We start from the raw sequence: 23,867 nt of genomic DNA on the forward strand, positions 1-23,867 counted from the left end.
TGCAGTCACATTTTTTAATCGAATTTTCAATACTATAACATAAATAGAGATTTTTACTATAAAAAAAACGAAAGAATTTTTAGCCCTTCCGACGAATCGCTTGAGTTGAGATTCTAAGAAAAAACATGGAAAACCATTTACAAATTTCAAGCGCTGGCAGCCAACTTAAATTTGTTTTTGTTTGCTTACTTGTGCTTATTGTAATCGTGTCATGCAGATACAACATCACCAACTGGTTGGAGAAGAACAAGGATCCAATGAATGACACTGTGGCTGAGCTGTTCGGCAAATCGGACGTGAAACTCCTCGCCGCCATCTTCAAGGTCGAGGATGCCGACGCTGGAGGCGGCGGCGGTGGTGGCAAGGGCAAGAAGAAGAAGGGTGGCTCAGCCCAGACCATCTCTGGAAACCACAAGGTAACTTAACGAAGCATTAACTTTGTTTTTAATTAAATCCTTTATCGATTGAATTTTACCATGAAAAAATTGAACATAAATGGTCATATGATTTGTGGCACTAACATTGCGATTATTTCATGATGTATTGATTTTTTAAAAAATTATGACGAAAATGTTTGAAATTTAATGAAATTCAAAAACGGCGTGCTCTGCCCAGCTTCGCTTGCAATGATAGGGAATTGAACGTGTGACGTGCTGTTTGTTTGCAGGACCAGCTGAACAAATTGATGACGACTCTACACAGCACCCAGCCTCACTTCATCCGTTGCATTGTGCCGAATGAGAGGAAGACGCCTGCTTTGGTGGAGCCCGACTTGGTCTTGCATCAGCTGAGGTGCAACGGTGTCCTCGAGGGTATCCGTATCTGTCGAAAGGGATTCCCCAATCGGCTCCAGTACAACGACTTCAAACCTAGGTCACTATCATAACTTATCGAATCCCTGGTTACTATTTTATTTTAATGAAACCTAAGTCACTAGTATAGCTAAAAATCAAAACGCCAAATAAGTGGGCATGATAAGTAACCTTGGCTGGAAAAAAAAAACTAAATACAATGCATATAAGTGAGCATTTACAAGTTCTGAGGTTGAAATGGAGCCTTAATTTGAGTTATCCTTACCTAGCTTCAACAAGCTCATTGAGTTTACGAAAGGCAGTATTAAATTGCCTGATCTGTCTTAAAATTTCATAAAACTCAAGACCAACGAAACTTGAAGTTTTCCGCTTCCAGTCTCCTCATAATTACTTTTGTCTCTAATCGAATTACGATTTTAGCTTCTAGATCACTATTTTTGTTCTGCAGGTACAAGATCTTGGCTGCTGCCGAAGTGACTGACGAGACTGACCCCAAAGACGGGTCCAAGACCATCATCGATAAAATCGATCTAGACAAGAACCTCTACCGATTCGGACACACCAAACTGTTCTTCAAGGCCGGTGTGCTGGGTGAGTGAATTGTTTCAGTGAAATACATGGACAAAAGTAGCAAATACTGCGTAAAAGAGAAGACTTTAACTTTAAAAGATATTATATAACATGGAAACAAAACTTTTTAGATAAAGAAGACCAAATATATTTGTTGAATAACTGCTGGAAATAATGTTTCCAGATATCTTTTAGTCTATTTTGAGATATTTTGCACCAAACATATGCGATGGTTTATATAGCTAAGCTCCTTGACCTTGAGTTGTATTGACAGTTGTTGTCTGCTATTTTAGGTAATCTCGAGGAGATGCGAGACGAGAAGGTGTCGACCATCATCACCAGCTTCCAGTGCTACATCAGAGGCAATGCGATGAGGAAGAAGTTCAAGAAGATGCTGGACCAGAGGCTAGTCTTCCTATTTTTCACAGCTTCTCAGAATGTTTATATGTGCTTATAAGTTTTTAAAGTTGAATCGTATTGAGCTTAGACGCTAGATGCGGCCGTCTTTAATCCCAGATTTTTAAGCCTATTTTATTGCCTTGGAACAAACCCTTTTTGTTATCTCTGTCAGCAAAGTTCAGCTTCGCCTCTGTTGTAATTAAATCATGACCAACTTGACAGGATTGGCCTGATGGTGATCCAGCGCAATGTGAGGAAGTACCTGCAGCTGCGCAACTGGCTCTGGTTCAAGATGTACTCCAAGGTCAAGCCACTGCTCTCTCTGGCCAAGGCGGACGAGGAGATGAAGCAGAAGGAGGAGGAGGCCAAGGCCATGATGGAGAAGTTCGAGAGCATCGAAAAGGCCAACAAGGAGTTCGAAGAAAAGGTAAGAAAAGAACCAGCAAACTATTTTGTTTATTTTTAAACCGAACTGTTGGATACCTTTAAGCATTTCGCCTCCTATGATACACAGTTAAGAATATCCACCCATATGAAGAATATATTCAACGATAAAGCGATTATGCTTTTTTGTACCTAGTATTGAGTTCCCCTTTTTGCAATGGGGAATAGTTGAAGAGATCCAAATTTTTTCGTAGCTTTTCTTCAATTTCGGGCACTCATCTGTTGCTGATGGCTGATATTGAGAAAATATTAGCCTCATTTTATGATACATGTACATATTGGTGGATATTCTTAACTGTGTATCATTGTCAATAATTTTCTCATTAATTATTGCCGTTTGGCCATCATTGCCGTTTGGCCGTTGTTGCCGTTTTTGAGCCCCTTAACTTCACAAAAACAAGTATTCACAAGTAAATAATCTTTTTAAATTTGAGTTCAAGGCTTCAAAATCTTTCAAATATTTTTCAAAATTTTTTCAAAAGTGTTTAATGACAAAGGAGAAATTACTCACCCCATACATGTATCATTAAACTTAATGAAAATTCAAATTTTCTATGATTTTAATTGCAGTTTTGAAATTAAGACACACAGCAGAACGCCGAGGAAGCTGTCTACGCTTAGTTTTGGTTTAGTCATTCAGTATAAAAAAAACATATTCATAAGCGTTGTTACTGATATAACGTATCATTAAACTTAATCAGCCGTGCTTTCATTATAGAAATGTTGAAAAAACAACAATCAAATTTGGATTTATTAACTTACTGTTATGGCTTTTTATTAACTGCGTTTTATTTAGTTATGCAAAAGTTTTTCATTTTGTTTTTATTTATTGAGTTATTTTATAGTAAATTATCATGCAAGCAAACTATGCCGTAGCTTTCATTAAAGAAGAAGAATGTCGTAGCTTTTGTAGCTTGTTTGCATATTTCGATGCTTTTTGATTGTTTGACCTTGTGCTTTTGATTATTTACGATGTTTTCTTTGGTACTTAACTTCTTGTTTTCATGGTGAAAAAAATGCTACAGTTGGAGGTAGAGCAATTAAAGTTGTAGATTCTACCCAGCCAAGCAAAAATAGTGACACGAATGCTCCTATCAGGGCAAATCCGTGCGTGTTTTGCCTGTTTAAAGTTTCCGAAATAATTTTTTGTCAACAACTTTGATTAACGTTCAAAAATACATATATAAATTTTTTTTATTGCCGTTTGGCAGTTTTTAAGCCCCCTTAACTTCGCAAAAATAAGTATTCACAAGTAAATAATCTTTTTAAATTTGAGTTCAAGGCTTCAAAATCTTTCAAATATTTTTTAAAAATTTTCAAAATTATTTAGTGACAAAGGAGAAATTAGTCTGAAAAAAAACTACTCCCAAGCAAAAGTATTCCGGGGTTTTCTGAATATAAATATTTTTAATCTAACCAATATCGACTATATAAATAACAATAGCCTGAGAAATCCATTCAAATTGACTTCAGTTCGTTAATTGATTCAGTTTTTGTTGTTCGACCAAATACTATCTGGGCTAGCTTTCCAAATAAAGTTTGTCTAAGTGTTTATTCAGTTAAAAAACGGTCGGAACTTTCATGAAGCGCTTAGCTTTTTTTTAAAAATATTATTAATAATTATTGATATAACTATTTGTTCCCTCCCATGAAAGTGGGGAGGAACTATGCTTTTTTGGAGTGATTTAGTTTTTTTCCACGCGAATATGAAGTTTTTTTTGTCTTACTTTTGAGTGAGCAATGCGAGCGAGTAGTTGTTATAATAGGAAAAGCTGCTTTGAGCTGTACAAAAATAGTTTTGCTCCGGGAAAAATAGTTATCGAAGTTTCATTTAACGCATTTTTGGCAATATAATTTTTTGTTAATTTTTTTTTCACATTTTATAAGGCTTTGTCTAGTTTCTCTTATTGCAACCAGAAATAAAAATTTTGAACAAAAAATGTTTTAGTCTTTTTGTTCCGACCATTTGAAAAATGGGGAGGAGCTTTGTATTCGGGTGTGTAATAGTTTTTTTTCATTTGTTGTTTTCCACGCAAAATCAGGTACCACAAACAATCATCAGAATGGGTCGATTGATATACCAAATTGAAGCCCTTCCAGTCGTAATTTGAACGGCATTAAAAATGTTCAACAAGTTTCACTATCGAGAAAAACTGGTTTAAATTCTTTGATTTTTAATAAAATATCGAAAGAATGATATGAGCGAGCGAGCAGGCTTACAACAGCCCAAAACGGCCCAAAATCAAAATTTTTATATCATTTAATTAATTTAAGCCCTGAAAAGCATATGGTCGGAGCATTCTGTGCTACTTGTACAGTAACCGGCAATCGGTGTTTCGCTTATGTGCTTGGAGCTTTCTATGCTGCTGGCTCAGCAACCGATTAGTCTTGTTCTATTATGATTTTTTTCTTGTTATTATGATTAATTCCTGCTTAATTTAAGCCCTGAAAAGCATATGGTCGGAGCATTCTGTGCTACTTGTACAGTAACCGGCTATCCGTGTTTCGCTTATGTACTTGGAGCTTTCTATGCTGCTGGCTCAGCAACCGATTAGTCTTTTTCCATTATGAATTTTTTCTTGTTATTATGATTAATTCCTTTAATTTATTTTCTGTTTAGATTAACAAATTGAGTCAAGAGAAAGCTGATATGACTGTGAAGTTGGAACAGTCTGAAACTAAGCTGGGCGAGGAGCAAGACAGGGCCGATAAGTTGACCAAGCAGAAACATGACCTGGACAACCAGGTGAAGGATCTGCAGGAGAGACTGGAGGACGAGGAGAACACCAATGCTGACGTCACCAACCAGAAGAGGTAACATTGAGTCTAATATTAAGCTGCTTTAGCTAATTAAAATTAGTTATTATTTTTTTCGAAAAATATATGTAATCAAATAACATTGGTGATATTCATCAATTGGTTGGTAACTCTTTTCTCTAAACTTGAATATGCAAGAGTTTTACAAGAGTGTTCTCAAGCAGGTGCTTAGTTATTGGAATGAGGGGGGGGGGGAGGGTTGTTTATGTGTACGGCAAGATATGTACGACAAAATGCTGATTTCAATTCAATTTTTTTAAACTCAATCACAAATTTTGCCACTCATTAAGGGCTTTCAGAACAAACAACTGGGGTATAAACGGCCTTCGAGTCCTGTTCATACGCGTACGATCCCTGATTCGATCTCTTGCTGAGCCTCATGGTTCAGGCAATTTTTTGAAGGTGAACATGCTTCGTCTGGGGGTCCTGATAATTAAGCACCTGAGAGTAAAATTGTTACTGTTATTTTTGCATTCTAGAATATACAGAGACATTTACTGTCCCAACCTTTCTGTTGTGTATTTAACAAAACAGGAAAGCGCCCCCTGAGACCGCTATGAAGTTTGGTATTCGAAGAAACTTTGCAATTGTTTCTTTTTAGCCTCCGTTATCTCAATATTTTAAGTGTAGGAAGCTATAGGCTGATTCAGCTGGGTGCCGTTGATTGATAGTTAATCCCAAATTAATGGTAATTAATATCCTTTAAGCTCGATGAATTTAAACGTAGTTTATTAAGTTTAAGCTGCTCATTTGAAGTCGAAACTTTGCTGTTGTCTGACCGAATAAGCCGCTGAATGTCAAAGATATTGCTTAAAAAATACTTGGGTTATACTATCTCTTAAGGGCTAAATATATACTGCATTTGTTTTCCTGGTTGAATATTACAGGAATGTGAGTGTTTAGGAAACTAGAGGGTGAAGTTGCAGACCTGAAGACTGACATTGCCCAGATGGAGCAGAGACTGCACAAGACCAGTGACGAGGGCAAGAGCAAGGAGCACATGATCAACCAGATCAAGGACGAAAAAATGCAACTGGATCAGGCTCTGTCCAAACTGCAACATGCCAAGAAGGATCTCGAGAACCAGCACCAGGTAACACCAATATCTCCATTCGTCCATTGTCCGTCCACAATTTCCCGTGAACAATTTTTTGTTATCTCAGGCAAACATGAATGGTATCAAATATTTGTATTGGAAAGCAGTTATAAACTTCAGTACAAAGGAAGAATCCAGCTCAACATTGATGGGGCAGTTAAACGTCTTCTTATGTTTTTGTTCTTTTCGTTGGCAAAGTTGATCCATTTTTTCTTTTATGCATACAGAACTCAGATTTCTTGAATGGTAGCGATTCTCTATTAGCTTTTGTTCGACCTTTTAGAAAACTCTGGAGGACCTGCAATCTGAGGAGGACAAGGTCAACCACCTGCACAAGGTCAAGGTCAAGATGGAAGGCCAGCTGGAGGAGACTGAAGACAATCTGGAGAGAGAGAAGAAGGCGAGGAGTGACCTTGAGAAGGTGAGGAGGAAGTTGGAAGGAGACCTGAAGATGGCCCAGGAGGCTATTGATGAACTGGACAGGAGCAAACACGATCTGGAGGACCAAGTGCGCAAGTGAGTAACAAGCCATCTTGATATAATTGAATGCTTTATCATACATACCGTCCTTCTCATGACGGGCTAATGTGATTCTCGCGCTAATGTAATATAACAGGTTTAAGATCGAATAATCGGACAGATCAAAGGATTATTACAAGTCTGAAACAACATGCATTAGGATTGGCTCTCCTTGTAATATCAGCTGCGAGAACAATGTCAGTGTTTTCGTATTCGGGAACTAGACTTTTTCCCATAAACAATTTTTTTTTTAAAGTGTAAAAAATAAAAAAAAATACGTGGAGTTACTTTAACTGTATCACGTGCAGGCTGACATGCACAATTATTTGAAAATTCACATAAAACTACCTTGTAGCTCATGATAGGTAGTAACTAGTTTTTCAAATCAGCTCATTCAAAAATGATGAAATTCTTTTTCGGATTCGTTGCTTTCGTACTTACTTCCGTCGGCTCATTTTCTGTTTGTTTTCCAAATGCAATGTACATTAGTGATAGGCTTGTTTAGCTACTCATTTTCCAAAGCATGAGGTTTTACTTTGATTTGAACTGTTTTTACTATCATTGAAAAATGTTCTGTAACTTATAAATTTACCAACTCTGATTTTGAATAGTATTTATATTTTTTCTTTTTCTATTTATCGGTTGCGGCTTATGTTATTGCAGGTTACTCAACAAATATCGCGTAATTTTGAAGGCTTAAAAGTCTTCAGCAAAGCTCGCTTTTGGGTGTTTCAGGAAGGATGGATCACTTCTTGAATTTCAAAACTATATGGCTAAAAGTCTTTCATGACAAATTTTCTTTTTCGGGTTCGATTCAAATTTTGTCGCTTCAGTTGCCGTTCGGTAATTGATTCCCTATGATTTGAACGCTGTTTATGCACATAATAAGAGGCAGAGGTTTGTTTTTTTTAGATGTAATTTTTTCGGCTTTTTTCGAGTAATTTCTTCAACTTTTCAAAAAAAAAATCAATTTCCATCTCTTTTTTTCCACTATCATCTACTACAATGTTTCTGTTATATCTCAAGTATTGCAAAGCTCGCCTTTGCCTCTGTTTTTAAGCTGATTGGGCTATTTTTTGCTTTTTGCGCAAGCCGCACAGGACTTCGACCCCAGTAACCGCTGCAAAAAAGTAAATTGATTTTGTTAATTTTTTTGTCGGGTTTCGGTAAAGAAGATGGCGCTACTAGTGAAAAAGTTCACGAACAAGATGAATTTTCTCTAATCAAGGTTGAGTATTTTTCATGAAATTTCTGCATATTCCGGTGTGCTAACTTTTGATAAAATAAGGGATTATCTTATTAAAACGAATAATACAATTAAAACGAATAACTTTTTGTATTTACAGCTTAATATATATAATAGAAAAATTGTTTATATATCTCGAAGTTTGTTTCAACCCTCTCTCCTTTCGTGAAACACTATGAACATTTTGGATAATAAATTTTGAAAAGTAATTTTTCCCCATATTGGTAATTGGCAAATAAGTTGAACCAAAAGCGGATTTACGGGAGGGGAACGGACGCCTGTTTCGCAGGATTTGACCTACTGACCGCCCAAAGGGCCACCCCTTTGGCTTTCTTTTACAAATTCAATTTTTTCTGACTGGCCCTAAAGTCAAGTGCCATCATGATTTTGTTGAAAGAACTAAGGAAATAAATGTGGTGGACCAACAAAAAAGGTTGACAAAATGTGGGTCCAAAATTTGGTGGACCCACAAAAAAGGTTGACAAAAGCTTCGTCTTTCAGGCATTTAAACTCGAGAAATTTTGCGCGAGGCAACCATGCACTCGCACATCTACACGCGCATTCGCACAGCAATCAACCAACGATTTGCGCTCTAACTTTTCGTAAATAATACCAGAAAATGGCTTGAAGTGTTTTCGCTTATAACTATTCTGTACGTTCTGTTTAGGCGCGAGTTTGAGATCCAGAACCTGAACAGCAAAATCCAGGACCTGGAGGGAGGCACCAACCAGCAAAGGAAGAAGGTCAAGGACCTAGAGGTCAGTCTCAGTTTCATATTTCAACCTTCTAGAACCTTCTTTTACAGTGACGGCCATTGTTCTTGCAACATCTTTTTCGAAACAAAAATAATAATTGAAAAACTTTTTTAATAGAAATTTTAAAAAATGGGTTTCTGAGATCCCTTTTTGTTATTAAAATTTTCTCTCTCTACGAAATAGTTTTTCTTATTGATGCAAAATTATGGCCGTGACTTTTTTGTATTGGTTCAAGAAATATTTTTTTCCGCGTTATTTTTATAACAAGTGCCATTATAACTGCTTAAGATAATCAAATTCATATATCATGTTAATTTTTTCAATCCTCGTTCATGGGTTAAGTTATATTTCAATCATCATGTGTTGAATTACAATTGTATTAATTTTTTACCCTAAAGTTTCTTACAAGAGGATTGAAAAAATAGTGGATTATTGCATGGAATCCAATTGCATGGAATCCAAATTATGCTTTCGAACTGTGCTATTCAATGGTTATTCTCAGCGAAAAAAGGGCGTAAAAAATGCGACTTTCATCACGTTCAGCTGTAACCTTCAAGGTAAGCGAATCACTAAATAACGAGATCAAATGTCTCGAAACTGTAGTGCTGTGAGAAAAGAAGCTTGGACAAAATATGTTTCGAACAAAAAATAAACTAAGAGAAAAATGGTTCAGAACATTTAGCATTGATTTGGGCTGTTGTTTTTCGAGTTTTTTCCTTTGCCAAAGCTACGAAAAAATTACCGAAAACTAGCAAAAACTTCGGAAAACGTGTGCTTGAGTATTACCGAATGAATATATTTATTTGTGTTGTCTGGTTCGATTTTGTCAAGTAAGTTTTTATGGTTCCAAAGAGAACGGCCATAGAAAACAAAACTTTTGTGCCTATTCTAAAAACAATTGTTGAAAATTATGAAAATATTTAAAATGTCGCACCTTTTTGAACAGTCAATTTTTTACGCCTGAACACTGGCATATATTTTTTAATCACAAGTGGTGCAAAGCTCCGAGTCAACTTAGTGGAAAAACTTTACCTACAATGACTCAAGGGCGTTTGCTAGACCCAATATCTTGATGAAGACTAACCAATGCACGATTCTTTATTTGCGACAACGCGTAAGCCCCGGGGCTGGAAAATGATTATTTATTTGGTAAAAATTATTGAGAAAAAAATTATTTTGGAGATCACAAATACTCGTATTTCCATTAAATCTAATTTTTGTTAAACAGTGAAGTTTGTCTCTTAATAATACTCTAGGGCATCAAACTGATCAAAATAAATGTGCTGCTATGTGAGACCTTGAACTTAATGACGAATCATTTTTCCGTGGAATTTTTTAGTTGTTCTCATTTTTCCGTTAAACGCTAAATATTGGGATTTCTTAAAAGGAGTTTAACTCTGACAAAAATAAGGGAAAGAGGCCAGCATGTTTGTTTAAACATGAATTTAACGTTTTTCTCGCTGATTTTACGAGTTTTTTTAAAAAGACAAATGTGTTTGTGACGTGTCTGTACAAAATAGGCCCATACAAAACAGTCCGGAACAGTATGAAAATCAACGAAAAAACACTCCGATGCAAAAAGTGACCGCCGCAGTCGTGCCAACGTGTTGCGAGCTTGCCAACAGAGGGCAGGAATTTATACGAAAGTTAGAGCCGGTCATGCCCGCAAGCCGGCGAGTAGTGCGCCCACTGGCAACCTTAAACCGGACTGTTTTGTATTGAACTGTTTTTCTTTGTTACTTTCATGATTTTTTGGACTGTTTTGTATTTGACTGTTTTGTATTATCACCGTTTGTAATTGGGTGACAACTCTCATGACTATTGGACTAGGAGAACAAAAAATAAGAGTATAAACAGTCACAAATGAGGAGTAGACGAGCCAATTTTTATTTAAAGAAATATCGTACAAACAGGAGCTCATTAGAGTGAAGCATGCATATTTTTATACTGACGCTTTTAAATCAATATAATTCATCGATTCGTTTTTTTTTCGGTTTATCCGTTTTTGTTCTGTCTTGTTTCATTAAGAGTCTCTTCTACTTTAAGTGTCCTCTCAAATCGTCCTTCTTGTTCAAATGTAAACGCTCGCATCAGAATTGTAAATTTGCGCGGTCATATTTTGTTTTGAAATTTAATTAAATCTAATTTGAAGTCGTCTTAGCTGAGTTTTAATTAATTTTTCGTTCATCACGTGCATTTGAACTTTCCCCACGTGCTATCTTTCCGAATTTTGTTTTTCCATGCAACCAATTTGAGATTAGTTATTTATTACCTATTGGATTGTAACAAAATTTTAATTGGTTGTTATAAGTGTTACGTATTTTACCAAGTTAACCATTGGTGGAGCTGAAATAGGTTCTTTACAACCTGTTTTTTTTTCTTTCAATTTTTAAGTCGTCGAGGAATCTTCATTAGCGAAGTTGATCGTTAAATATTGGCCATTTTTGTCATTAAGTTTCAATTCCCAATCAGCTCAGTAGGGTTAATTGATCATTTTTAAACTTATCCGCTGTTAATTATAATTTAAGCAAATTACAAAATTGACCTCAGGTTGTAATAGAGGCAAAAAGGACCTATTTTTTTTGTAAATTATTTTTGAAAAAGAACCATTTTCGCAGAGTCTCCACGTGACTTACTTGGGCTTTAATGGTAGTATTCGAGAAAGCCATATCGTTTGCTGGTCAGCACGAAAAGGATAGGGCATACTACTGCGAAACAGCCTGTGTATCGGGCGACAGTCTCCCTAAGCGAGCCAAGGTCATCCGATTCAGTCCCTTTTTACCCAAAGTAGGGTACCAAAGTGTGCTGAAGAAACGCATTCCCCTAAATATGGAGCCTCATTTGACCAAGCACTCACATAACAGGGCTCTTTTCCAATCCCTACTTTTTTGTTTTCAATATCACAAAGTTTAATGCTTTGAGAACGAATTTTGATAACAGAAATCAAAGTGTGACAACTTGTCAGTGTGAACGGAAAAAAAATTGAAACCAATTTTCTTGCATGCAAAATACCGTAGAAAAAAATACTTTTTTTTGCTATAGTTTTGCTATTTTGCGAGAAACATGAAACTAGAAAAAAGCCCTTAACAGAAATCGAAATAAAGCCAAAAAAAGTGAGAAATATTCTTCCGTTAAAGAAATTGGAGAGAACTTCGAAAATTTGTCTACTGATCGTAGTGATTGTACAAGTCTAAACATGGAACAAAAACAGGAAATTCTGACCAAAACTGATTTCAAATCTTGGCGAGATTTGGAATTAGCGGCGGGCACAGCGGCCAAATGGCTGGAGTTTGTAGCGAAGAAGAAGAGAAAGCGTGAAAAAAGGGCAAAGAAAGAGCAGAAGGCGGAGAAAAGAAAAAACAAAAAGGACAAACATGAAAAACAAGGAGATAACTCTGAAATTTATCAGAACTTAGAGGTCAAGTTTGATGAAATGAAGCTCTCCAAAAAGTCAACTTTGAGTATCAAACTAAATACTGGGGATACAAATATTGACGATTTTCCGTCAAGGTTATCAAATATTTTGGAAAAATCTGAAACCAGTGAAAAAATGGATGAGATTTCAGCTTCGAAGAACGAACTGCTATTTTCGACCCAACTTGAAACTTTTGACGATGATATTGAAAAAGTGAAAGTTGAAAATAAATCTGAAAATTCAGAAGAGAAAAAGAAAAAGAACAAAAGCAAGAAACACAAGAAGGATTTGGAATTGAACTTAAGTGATCTAGACGATGATTTAGAATCGCTGAAGTCGGCAAAAAAGTCAAAAAAGAAGCACAAAAAGCAATCAAAGTTTGATGACCTGGAAAGTGATGACAGAGCAAAAGAAATTGAAACTGAAAACGTTTCCAATAGCATCCCAGATAGTTGCGACTTGTTGGAAAGAGATGTAAAAGTTTCAAAAGTGAAACGTGCTGTTTTGGACTTGGAGAGAAAACTGAACGAACCTAAGAACGCTGAAGAAAATCGAAAAAGTAGTTTTTCTCCAGAAAACGAGATCATTTTCCCAGATACAGCAAAAGTTAAGAACACGAAGTTTAAAGAAAATACACCAGAAAATATTGAGAGCAATTTGAACACGAGAAGCAATCGTAAAAATTTCGATGAAAATAAAACCGCTGTGTTAAAGGATAAAAAATCTGACAAATTTTCTAAGAAATTAGAATTACAAGAAGAAAGCCTCGTTAGAAAAGATTCGAAGTCAAACTTGGACTTAGTTGATAAAAACGGTGGGATTTTGGAAACTTTAATCAAATCAGCGCGAGAAAATGACCCGAATGGTTCCGATTCGTCTAGTTTGTGTTGGACGCTAAAGAACTCTTTTTACGAAGATAAATACGTTTACATGGAAGTTAAACAGCCTGAAGATTTGTCTTTAGAGACCAAAAGACTGAAAGAATTTGAAGACACTTATCTGTATATTGAGATAAAACCTATCGAAGAGGTTTCATACGCGGACGAAAATGAATCTCAGTCAAATCAAAGAAAACTTGAATCGAGAAAATCAAAAGCAGAAGTCAAAACAATTAGAACTAGAGATTCCGAGACCAGTATTTCAAACGATGAAACAAAAAGTTTTTCAAATGATAACGAAGATGACGAGGATACGTTAGTTCAAGTTTCGAATGCTGAAAACATTTTGATGTCACAAAACCCGAATGAACTCAGCTCAGATAGTTTCGCTTCTCGTGGCACTGACAGTGACGCAATGCTTTCGCAACGAATTAAAGCAAAAGAAAGTTTTTCTTTTTCAAAAGACCCATCGAATCCAAAAGATGCGTTGAAACTTGACATGAGTTTTGACGAAACTGACAACTTAACCGCCAATACTAAAGAAGAGGGCAAATACAACAACCAACGAACGTTTTTTGAAGCCAAGGAAAACAAATCAAGAAAACTGAAAAAATCAGAAATTGATTATAAACAAAAGCGAAGAGCAACCGATGTTAAAGATCAAACGCAAACAGTTAAAGCAAAAACAGTTGCAGAAGAGAATACAACTGATCTGGATTTTTTGTCGATTTACAAACAATCGAAGGGAGCAGGTTCGATCCCCGTTCTGGGCGAGTTTTTGCCGGCTTTTGATTACAAGTTTGTGGATGGTTCTCAGTTTCCAAAAGAGTTGCTGAAAGTGTGGCGTAGTTATTTGGTCAAAAGTAGAAGTTGCCCCGACCCTGAGGTTACGAGCTGTATGCGAGGATACGCGCCATGTTTCGTATGCGGAAAGATTTTAGTAAGTTTTTCGAATGTCCCACCAGAAACGATAGAACCAATTGGCCGTATCCATGTATCTAATCTTTTTTTTCTCGATCCTTCCCTTTTGCTATATCTTTTTTCCAATTGATTCTGTTTGGTGTCGCTTAACACTTGTTTGTATTCAAGTTGAATACAAACACTTTACAAATACGTTTACAAATACTTTTTTTTAGGTTTCCGGGTTTTGTGTTCTGTGGCTTTTTAAGATATGATTGTGTGGTTTCCGTATTGCAAACAAAATGTGCTGCTCCAATTTCACCTAGAGTATGCCTTTCGAGATATGTGACTCTCTGCATTCGAGATTCTTTCTATGTTTTCACTGTGATCATCAAAAGCAGCTACTTTTTTTAACAGCAGGATAACTTAAAAGTGCATATTAAGCTAAAAGTACATACATTTACTTAAGTTTCAATATGTAAAGAGGTTTCATTTGAAACTTGCGTTTTAAACGCCCAAAATTATTTTTGTTGGGGTAAAAAACACTTAGAAACAAGGATAGTCGGTTAATGCGCAAGTAGCACAAAATTTTCCGACCTTGGTCTTAAAAAATACATTTTTTTTTTCAAATTAGTGTCATTTTTTCTGTGTTGTGTGATAAAAAAAATCCGAACGAAAAAAATTAATTAGGCAGAAGCGACAGTAATAGTCAAATAAGCCAATTGAAAAGCTGTTTTTATAGAAAATTTGCTAGAAAAAAAAAAAAAAAAAAAACAACTAAAAAAATTTTTTCTTACTTTTTTGCAGAATTTTTTGAAGTTATTGAGTCCTAAAAAGGTTTTTACTCGAACAAATTTAAGTTTTAACGGCTTAATTTAAGCTTAAATAAGCTATTGTAAGCCTGCACGCTCTGCTCTTATTTTTGGTTGCTTTCAAATTGCGAATCAAATAACAAATCAAAATGTTTTTTTTTCTGACGGTGTTCTTCGGTTATTTTAGTTTGGCAAAGCTTAACCATTTTTTTACCACAAAAGCGATCAATAAAAAGCAGTCGGAAGGTTCAAGCTAAAGTTTTGATACGAGCTTTTTTGTTCGCTGTGTGTTGAATTGCTAAGCTAAGTTCTTGAATCTCACAGCGGAAAAAAAAATTGTTTGCTTCAGGGCAACTATGCGAATGTTCCGACTACACTTCATGTGTTCTGACGTAGTTTTTGTTTTAATTTTTTGATGAAATTTTTAGAAATAGTAATATTTGGAATTTTTTTTTTTCGTTTTTGTTAAATTTTTTTCTCTGCGCTCTATTTCTAGTACTAAGTGACTTATGTTTAAATGATTTGTTAGCCGGGTTAATTAGCCTCCTTCGCGTTATTTTTTATTTAGCTCGCACTACGGTCCTAATTTGCTTTTTTCACACTTGAAATGTAATAAACTAAAATGAAAAAAAAATTTGTTCTAAAACTTGATTGTTTTTTTTTAAATCATCCCCCACACGCCATAAAAAGTACAAAAGAATAGATTTTGCTCCTTGTAACAAATCAATTGGCAAATAAGCTTCTTTCAGCGAATTTGGAACAATTTCTAAGACGGATTAAATCTCCGCTTACGCGTTATTAGCGCGAAATATATCGCGCGTTAGTTGTCCCAAATTGACCAAAATGGCAATCCTTAAACCCCTGTAACTTTACGAAAAATGATCACAGGTGAAATATCTTTTCAAATTTAAGCTCAGAACAACAATACCTTTCAAATGATATAAAAAAAATTTCCGTCACAAATAGCGGCTCTTTTCCACTCCCCCCCCCCACCTTTCAAAATATCGATTTTTATGTTTGTTTTACGTGTTATTACGGCTAAATGCGTGATGTTACGCTGTAATGTATGAAGAACAAATCTGTTCATAATTGTCAATTTGTTCACCATGCCAATTTTCATTGCATTATGACAACGTTAAATAAGGTTTTCAAAAATTAATTTGAAGGGGGGGAACTGGAAAAGAGCCAAAATGGCTAGTTAAAAAAGTCGAAATTTGTCTGAAGAAGAAAAAAACACCCCGAGCACAAATATTCCTCTGCTTGCGTATCGAAAGTCGGAACAATAATTTTGATGTGAAGGAATTTTTGGCATTAAATTGTTTTTTTTTGCTCGAATTTTATGGAGTGATTTACATTTCTAGGTAAAATGTATTCGTCGTATTACATTTTTTGGCAATTTGAACATCTGAAATTCATTTTTTTTTGCGATTTAGTTCCTTATTTTCCAGCATGAAATTATAAAAGAGCTTCAAAATTTGTTCTCCTGAGTTTTTCATGTTACCCATTTCGACAAATGACAGTAATTTCTGGTAGAATAGTTTTCATGAAACCAATCCATATGTTTTGTTGCGTGTGGGTCATTTTACATATCTTTTGAACATTCCCGTTACAATACAATATTTCAACCATTATACCTGTCTGTGTTAAACACGCCTATTTCATTTCCTCGGAATAGTTTATAACAAAACTATTCAAGTTTAAGCCACTGTATTTCGAGAGCTATGATCAGACAGAGCTATGAGCTATGTTCAAAGCTTAGAATAGACTGTGATATTCAATTTCGCCCTCTTTAATTCTGAGAAATGTGGGCAAAACTTTGATTTCTTATCTATAAACCAGAAGGTTAGTGTCGGAATGTTGGGTTTCGATTGGTCCTTTTTTGCAGATTATATTTCTTGAAATAGCTCTTGACCTTCCAATTATTCTCACATGTAACGTCTGACCCTTAACTTCAGCAACAGAAATAACACAGTTGATAAAACGGAATTGGTATGCGACTACGAAATAAACATATAGAAATGTTTGTAAGTTCGCGGGATTGGTAGGTTAGGCTTAGTCTTAAACTTAGGGGAAATTTCAAGGGGGTTAAATATAAAGTTTGGGAGTGTGTGATATTAACCATAGACCTCGTTATGTTATCAAATCGTATTTGCTTTTCTTAGTCTTGTTCTGTAACATTGTTTCCGCTACTCGCGGAATTACAAAGGTATAGTTTCTTTGAACAGTATAGTTGGTTGGTGTTAAGTATATTATGCGTAAAGTATTAATTCTAGTTGAAATGCAAAAACCTTTCAAGCAAAACTTCTGCGAACTAAATATATCGATAATCAGCTGCACATAACTCTTCAAAAGTGGTTACCACTTGTTGGTATAACTAGTAGTTTAAGCTTTTGTTCTTTAGAGGAAAAAATAGCTCTGGAGGACTTATATTTCTCGTATGCCATTGGGAAAGGTAATAGATCTTAGGGCAAAATGATTCTATATCTGGAGGAAAATCCCTGCTTCTTTCGTGTTGTACAAAGAAATTACAACTTGAATTCTTAAGTAGCTTGTAACTTGCAAACAAAACAAAACAGAAGCTTTACCTTTTTGCCCAATCACAACTCAACAATAGGGGGCCCAGGAAACCGTTTCAAAACAGTGGGCCCAGATAATCCGTGAAGGCTGTGGTGTGCTCCGGGTTTAATTCATTTGGACTCAATCGTCTGGGTTTCTTCAGAATGCGCGACACCAAGCTGTTACGCACACGTTTTTTATTGAAATGTACTGGATACTTTGTGGTTTTAATAGATTTTAGAAGGGCACGATTTTGAGCTTGGATCCATGTAGGTTGACAATTAGTTCTGGATCTTAAACTGGCGCCTTAGAATCGTGTCTATTTTGTCTGCTAAAAGAGCGAAGATAAATTTTCTTTGTGGTTCAATTCCCAATTGGTGCCCGAAGCCCTTACATGGTAAGCCCATGACTAAAACCAAATGCTATAAATCACAAACAGTTTATATCTATACCTCCGTATATAGGTAAGCCCAACGGGCTGAAATGAGTGTGTTTAAAGTAGCCTATCTCTCCTACTACGTGTAATAAGTTCCCTAAAACTGTTCAAGTTGATCCCAAATATTTCGAAACATTTATCTGCAAATCGTGGACAACATTGTTTTGCATTGCTGTTTATTCTTCGCTCTTCACCTCGCACGTGTTAGTTGCACAGTCAAAATCCTCAGTCGTTATTTCGTATTGCCTTAGTTTCACCAAAGGGTCTAAAGTTACACCGTACAGGAACTCCATTGTTGCAATCGCTTCTTGGGTTGTTTTCTTCAATCGTCGTGCTAATTTTAACTCGCTTTAAATCCATACCAACAATGAATTCCAATTAGTATTTTTTCAAAGAGCAATCAGTGTTGTCTCATTTACATTTATACTTTTTTTCCGATTGAAAATTTCGTGGATTTTTTATGTTCCCGAGATGTGAAGTTTGTTAGTAACAATTTAAACTTATCCATCTACACATTTTGCAAAAAGTAAAGTTCTTTGTGGAATTGAGCTGAGCGTTTGCAGTATTTGTATATATTTTTTAGTGATTACGGAGATTATTTTCATATCAATTTTTGCGTTTTCTTAGAGTTTTTTGTCGTTTTATAATTTCGACAGACAATACTGATTAAATCTATATTATAAGTATGGAACGAAGTTATAAGATGGAGCGATCCGCTGTTATGCTCGGCCCCAACACCCGTTTGTTGCACTCATCTGAAAACTTAGATGTAGTGTCGACTAAATCAGCGCAGCAGGAAGTCGAAATTGTAACTCAGAAAAACAGAACGACCGCCAAGTCGAAGAAACTTCTCAGAGCCCTGGACGAAGCCATGTCATGGACAGCTCAGACAGCGCATTTCAGAGCGGATATTCAAGTCACGACTCGCTAACAGACGCTTTTTTCTTATCCTTCTAGATATTTCTAGAATGTTCTATAACTTTCTAAAGAATTTTTGAACCGGTTTTGTGTGTACTTGGCATAATGAAGTGAAAACTTGACTTAACGAAAACTCAACATTTCTGTTTTTACTACACGTGCTATAGCAAGTGGTTTAGAAAGTGTGTAATTATTCTTGAACGAGTGAGTTTTTGACACTAACATTTTCATCACCGCTTTCAGATTACTGCGTGCTTAATTAATACTGCGTCGAGGTCTTTTCACTGAAATGATTTCCATGCCTCACTAAAAATAAAATTGAAAAAATATGAGAAAATATTAAGCTACAGGGAACTCAGTTGTGTGTATAGGAGTTCTTTTTAGCATATTTGTTTTACTTTTATTAGAATTGATGGATATTATTTAATCATAGGGACTAATCGCCTCACGTTTAACCACTTCTCGCGCCTGGTCTTTTTCTGTAATTCTTTTTTTTCAAAAATGATGTTTAAAAATTAATGATGTTTCGAGACCAGACGCTATGTGTTAACTAATTTAAAAACCGGTTCAAATTAAGATAGCAATAACTTGAGAACTAAAGATTATAAGCTCAAATGACAAACTCTTTTCTATTTCCTAGGAGTCCTAAACTATCAAAACTTTTTTCAAACTCAAACCTTAAAAATTGGCACTTGTTATAAAATAGCTGTGGAATTATTACTAAATACACTTGTTATAACCTAACTTTTTTTTCACTATGTGACTGTTTCAGAACCGAATCGAGGAGCTCGAGGAAGAGAATGAATCCGAGCGACTCAACAGAGCCAAGGTGATGTAACATTTTAGCCGATTGAGTAAATGAAAATTATAATTAAACCTGAAGCTATGGAAAATATTTTAATGATTAAATCATACAAGACTGCTCGTATCAGGGCGAAGCCCTGAATGTTCCGACTGCCTTTTAATGTTTATTGAGCAGCAGTAATACATAAAAAAATTAAATGAAATAAAATAAAATGAAAATTTTTTTTTTATTTGAAATTTTTTTATGAGAATCATCCCCCCACACGCCATATAAAGTACAAAACGATAGATTTCGTTCCTTGTAACAAACCAATTATGGCAAATAAGCTTCATTCAACCAATTTGGAATGATTTATAAGACGGATTAAATCTCGCTTACGCGTTAATAGCGCGAATTATATTGCGCGTTAATTGTCCCAAATTGGTCAAAATGGCAATCTTTAAACCCTCATAACTTTACGAAAAATGATCACAGGTGAAATATCTTTTCAAATTTAAGCTCAGGGCAACAATACCTTTTGAATGGCATAAAAAATTCCGTCAAAAATGGCTAGTTAAAAAGTCGACATTTGTCTGAAGAAAAAAAACCCACCCCGAGCACAAATATTCCGTTACTTTCATATCGAAAGTCGGAACAATAATGTGGCAGTAAAATAATTTTGCAATGAAAATAACAATGTATTCAAAACAAAGTATCCACAGTATAAACTATTTACAATAAAGTCATGCTTGCCTTGTTAACCAAAATGGACTTGAACTTGAAAAAATTCAAATATTGATTCGTCGGTTTACTCGCGTTTCGGGTTTACTTGTGCCGTTTGGAACAAATTTTATGTTTTTTTTTGCAGGTGGAGAAACAGCGACAAGAGCTTGCACGTGAGTTGGAAGACCTCACCGACCGACTGGATGAACAGGGCGGAGCGACAGCTGCCCAGATTGAACTGAACAAAAAGAGGGAACAGGAACTGCTCAAGTTGAGACACGACATTGAGGAGATCCACATCCAACACGAGACTAGTGTTGGACAACAGAGGAAGAAGCAACAGGAGCAGCTGGCCGAACTGCAGGCTCAGGTCAGTTAAGCACAATCGTCATCATTCAGCGCTCGACGACTGCGAGAAGATCTAATAATTTGTGATACTGTTTTTCAATAAGCTAAGATCTAAATTTACAAAAAAAGTACTTAAAATTTGATTTCTGAAAAAAGAGCTTTACTCTGTTTCTAATTATTTGTATTTAGAACAAAAGAATTTATGCCAACTTTTATTCTAATTTTTTATCAGTACTTGCAAAGAAAGAATGGTTTGAAAAAATGATTTCTGAAAATGATGTTGAGTTATTAGTAGCAATTAATCAACTTAGAAATAAGTTAATTTTTGCTTTTGTGTTGTTCAGGTTGACAGTTTGCAGAAGATGAAGGCTAAGTTGGAGAAAGAGCGAAACCAGTTCAAGATGGAGGCTGAAGACCTGCAGAGCAACTTCGAAGTCCTCTCCAAGAACAAGGTAGACATCAACTACCTCTCTTATGGAGAACAACTGCTGTGCCCTTAATTAAGAACTACATGTATTTTTGGTAACTTTTCTGTTTTGTATTTAACTAAAATGTGTGTGTTGTAGCAAGCGGCGGACCGTAACAACCAGCAGCTGGACTCTCAGTTGTCTGACTTGAAGGCACAGCTGGATGAGCAGAACAGGACTGTGATGGAGATTCAGTCTCAGAAGTCTAGACTGCAGACAGAGGTGTCCGAACTCACGAGACACATCGAGGAACACGAGAGCAGGTATGAGAACACTAGAAAAATTATCTTTATTCGAAAGGCCTGGTTACAGGTTCGACTCCCGATAGAGATATTTTTACATCATTCATTTTAAAAATATTTTAAAACTTTGTCTTAAACAAGCTTGAAATTTAGTCAAAGCTGCTAAAAATAAAGATTTTTATAGAAATTCAAATGTATTCTTTCTTCGTAGAATGTTTTTTTTTCAATAATCATGTATTTTCATGTCAATTGACCCTTGGTGCAACAAAAATAAGCAAACGCAATCTGTTTCGAATCATTTTTAAGAGAGCTATCATTTCTTAAATGTTATAAGCAAAAAAATACAGAAAACTATTAAATTAAGAATGATTCAGATTTTGGTTTTTGTCACTTTTGCAGCTTCTCGTCAACCAACCGAATCAAGATTACTCTGACAAACCAGTTGGAGGAGGCTAAGAGGTCGGCAGAGGAGGAGTCCCGAGCCAGAAGCTCCCTCCAGATCCAGTTCAACAACGCCCAGAGAGAAATCGACCAGCTCAGAGAACAGGTACTATATATATACACACACACCCCACACGCACCACACACACATGGACACACGCATACACATAATGAACCACAGTTGTAAAAAAAAAAACGTAACATTTCTCTTAGTTTTTTTAGTTTCAAAAAATGCACTTGAAAAGTAAAAAAGTATATATAAAAAAACTTTTGAAAAATATTTTCATCAATGAATTGTGCTGCTGTTTTTTTTTGTTTTGCGTTATTTAATCACGTGTTTCTATAGGTCGAGGACGAAGAGTCATCCAAGGCCGACTTGCAACGACAGCTGCAGAAGGCCATGAGCGAAGTGTCCGCCCTCAGGTGTGTAACTGTTACATAATATATCAAAAATGTTGCATAACCTAATTGCGCAATAAAATAATATCCAAAAAATAATCAAATAAGATGCTGGGTTAGTGGCGTTTTCAATTCTGTTAGCTTAGTGCCGTCAAAATTTAGGATAACCATTAGTAAATTGTAGATACTCATGAGTTTAAATAATTATATGTAGGTAACCGTTACATAACTGAATTATGTAAATTTTACCTAATATGGTTATAATGAGTAATTAATTATGTGTAGATCCAAGTACGAGTTGGAGGGTGCCGCACGAGTGGAGGAATTGGAGGAGGCGAGGAAGAAGTTGATCATAAAACTGCAGGAGACAGAGGAGCACCTCGAGAGTCAGACTGCCAAGGCCAGCAACATGGAGAAGATCAAGAACAGGATGCAGGCAGACCTAGAAGACGTCACCATCGAACTGGAGAGGGTAAGTCAGCAAGTAACAACCAATAGGCCACTGGTTCGAATCGCAAAGGTGTCTAATCTTCTAATATAATAATCTTCTTGTATAATTCGAATCGCTAAAAGGGTGTGTAATGGAATGTTTTCTGCGTATTCTTTTCTCAAGTGACATATTTAGTTATGGATAGAGTGTAATCATCTAATATTATCAGATGCTGAAACTATCTAAGTGACATTGACGAATTAAAACGAAGTATGTTGGTTTGTATGTTTTTGTTGATATTTTTGTTTATTTCTTGTTTGTGTAATTTTATAGATGCAGTCTTCGTATGCCAATGTGGAGAAGGCACAGAAGAAGTTCGACCAGGAGATCGCCACCTGGAAGGGCAAGGTCGAGGAGTTGCAGAACGAACTCGACAACTCCCAGAAGGAGTGCAGGAACTACTCCACCGAACTGTTCAGGTAAATTACCCTTCCAACAACTACTGCATTGTCAATTACTCTTGCGTCCTACTAGACTGCCATCAATGCACTTAGATAGTTGCAGTACAAAAATAGCTCAAGGATGCTTTTAACTATTTATTATTTAAGAGTCCCAACATAAAAATGGCTCACCTGTTAAATCATCAGGTATTGCAACTACCGTGGTGGCATTATTATCACTGGAGCTTGAATTTGTTAGATGATCTGTAAAAATGTTTAAAATATGTTTAGTATAATGTAAATGTGTTTATGAGTTAATGGTGACGAATGTTTCATTTTTGAGTGATGTTTCAGATTCAAATCTTCGTACGAAGAAACCATTGACACGATTGAGGTACTGAAGCGAGAGAACAAGACCCTCACCACCGAGATCTCAGACCTGTCTGACCAGTTGGGCGAGGGCGGCCGAAGTGTGCACGACATCGAGAAGGCCAAACGACGACTGGAACAGGAGAAGGCCGAACTGCAGACTGCTCTGGAGGAAGCAGAACACACCATTGAGAATGAAGAGGCCAAGGTCATGAGAGTTCAAGTTGAACTGAGTCAGCTGAAGGGCGACTTGGAGAAGAGAATCAACGAGAAGGACGAGGAATTCGAAACTGTCAGGTAAACAAAAATAAATAATCTCTTTCTCTTTCTTTTAAACTCGATTTCTTGTAATGTAAGGATATGTTTTACAACGCTAAAACTTGCGAAGGACCTATCAAATGTTATTCAGCATGTCTTGGGATTAGTTCGGTACTCGTTGATCTAAAATATGGTGACTTGGTATTTATGGAGATGTGTTTTCAGTAAAGAGAAAAGTCATTCAAAAAAGTAACACTAACTCTCTAAACCGTCTTCACTCTAGTCTTTCCTTTTTGTTTCTTTTTCACTCTTATGTATTTTTGAACTTAAGTGAACACTTACATTAGTTTTGAACGAATTTTGTGAAAGCTGAATTTCATTATAGAATTTTAA

At 35.9% G+C, this 23,867-nt stretch overlaps 1 protein-coding gene across 4 annotated transcripts in view; it reads left to right on the top strand.

Moving 5' to 3' along the window:
- LOC134853833 (myosin heavy chain, striated muscle-like) overlaps positions 1-23,867 on the top strand; it is a 40,322-nt gene that overhangs the window by 10,376 nt on the left and 6,079 nt on the right. For all 4 annotated transcript variants that reach the window (XM_063869763.1, XM_063869760.1, XM_063869762.1 and 1 more), the window contains exons 14-31: positions 218-416; positions 668-873; positions 1,261-1,403; positions 1,676-1,787; positions 2,004-2,208; positions 4,846-5,039; positions 5,946-6,135; positions 6,422-6,654; positions 8,571-8,661; positions 19,346-19,402; positions 20,226-20,450; positions 20,773-20,880; positions 20,995-21,158; positions 21,537-21,684; positions 21,925-22,001; positions 22,263-22,449; positions 22,741-22,886; positions 23,202-23,513. In XM_063869763.1, the coding sequence (XP_063725833.1) occupies positions 218-416; positions 668-873; positions 1,261-1,403; positions 1,676-1,787; positions 2,004-2,208; positions 4,846-5,039; positions 5,946-6,135; positions 6,422-6,654; positions 8,571-8,661; positions 19,346-19,402; positions 20,226-20,450; positions 20,773-20,880; positions 20,995-21,158; positions 21,537-21,684; positions 21,925-22,001; positions 22,263-22,449; positions 22,741-22,886; positions 23,202-23,513 (2,997 nt within the window). The remainder of the gene's footprint in view (positions 1-217; positions 417-667; positions 874-1,260; positions 1,404-1,675; positions 1,788-2,003; positions 2,209-4,845; positions 5,040-5,945; positions 6,136-6,421; positions 6,655-8,570; positions 8,662-19,345; positions 19,403-20,225; positions 20,451-20,772; positions 20,881-20,994; positions 21,159-21,536; positions 21,685-21,924; positions 22,002-22,262; positions 22,450-22,740; positions 22,887-23,201; positions 23,514-23,867) is intronic.

Source organism: Symsagittifera roscoffensis, chromosome 9, assembly GCF_963678635.1.
Source record: "Symsagittifera roscoffensis chromosome 9, txSymRosc1.1, whole genome shotgun sequence".
Lineage (NCBI taxonomy): Eukaryota > Metazoa > Xenacoelomorpha > Acoela > Convolutidae > Symsagittifera > Symsagittifera roscoffensis.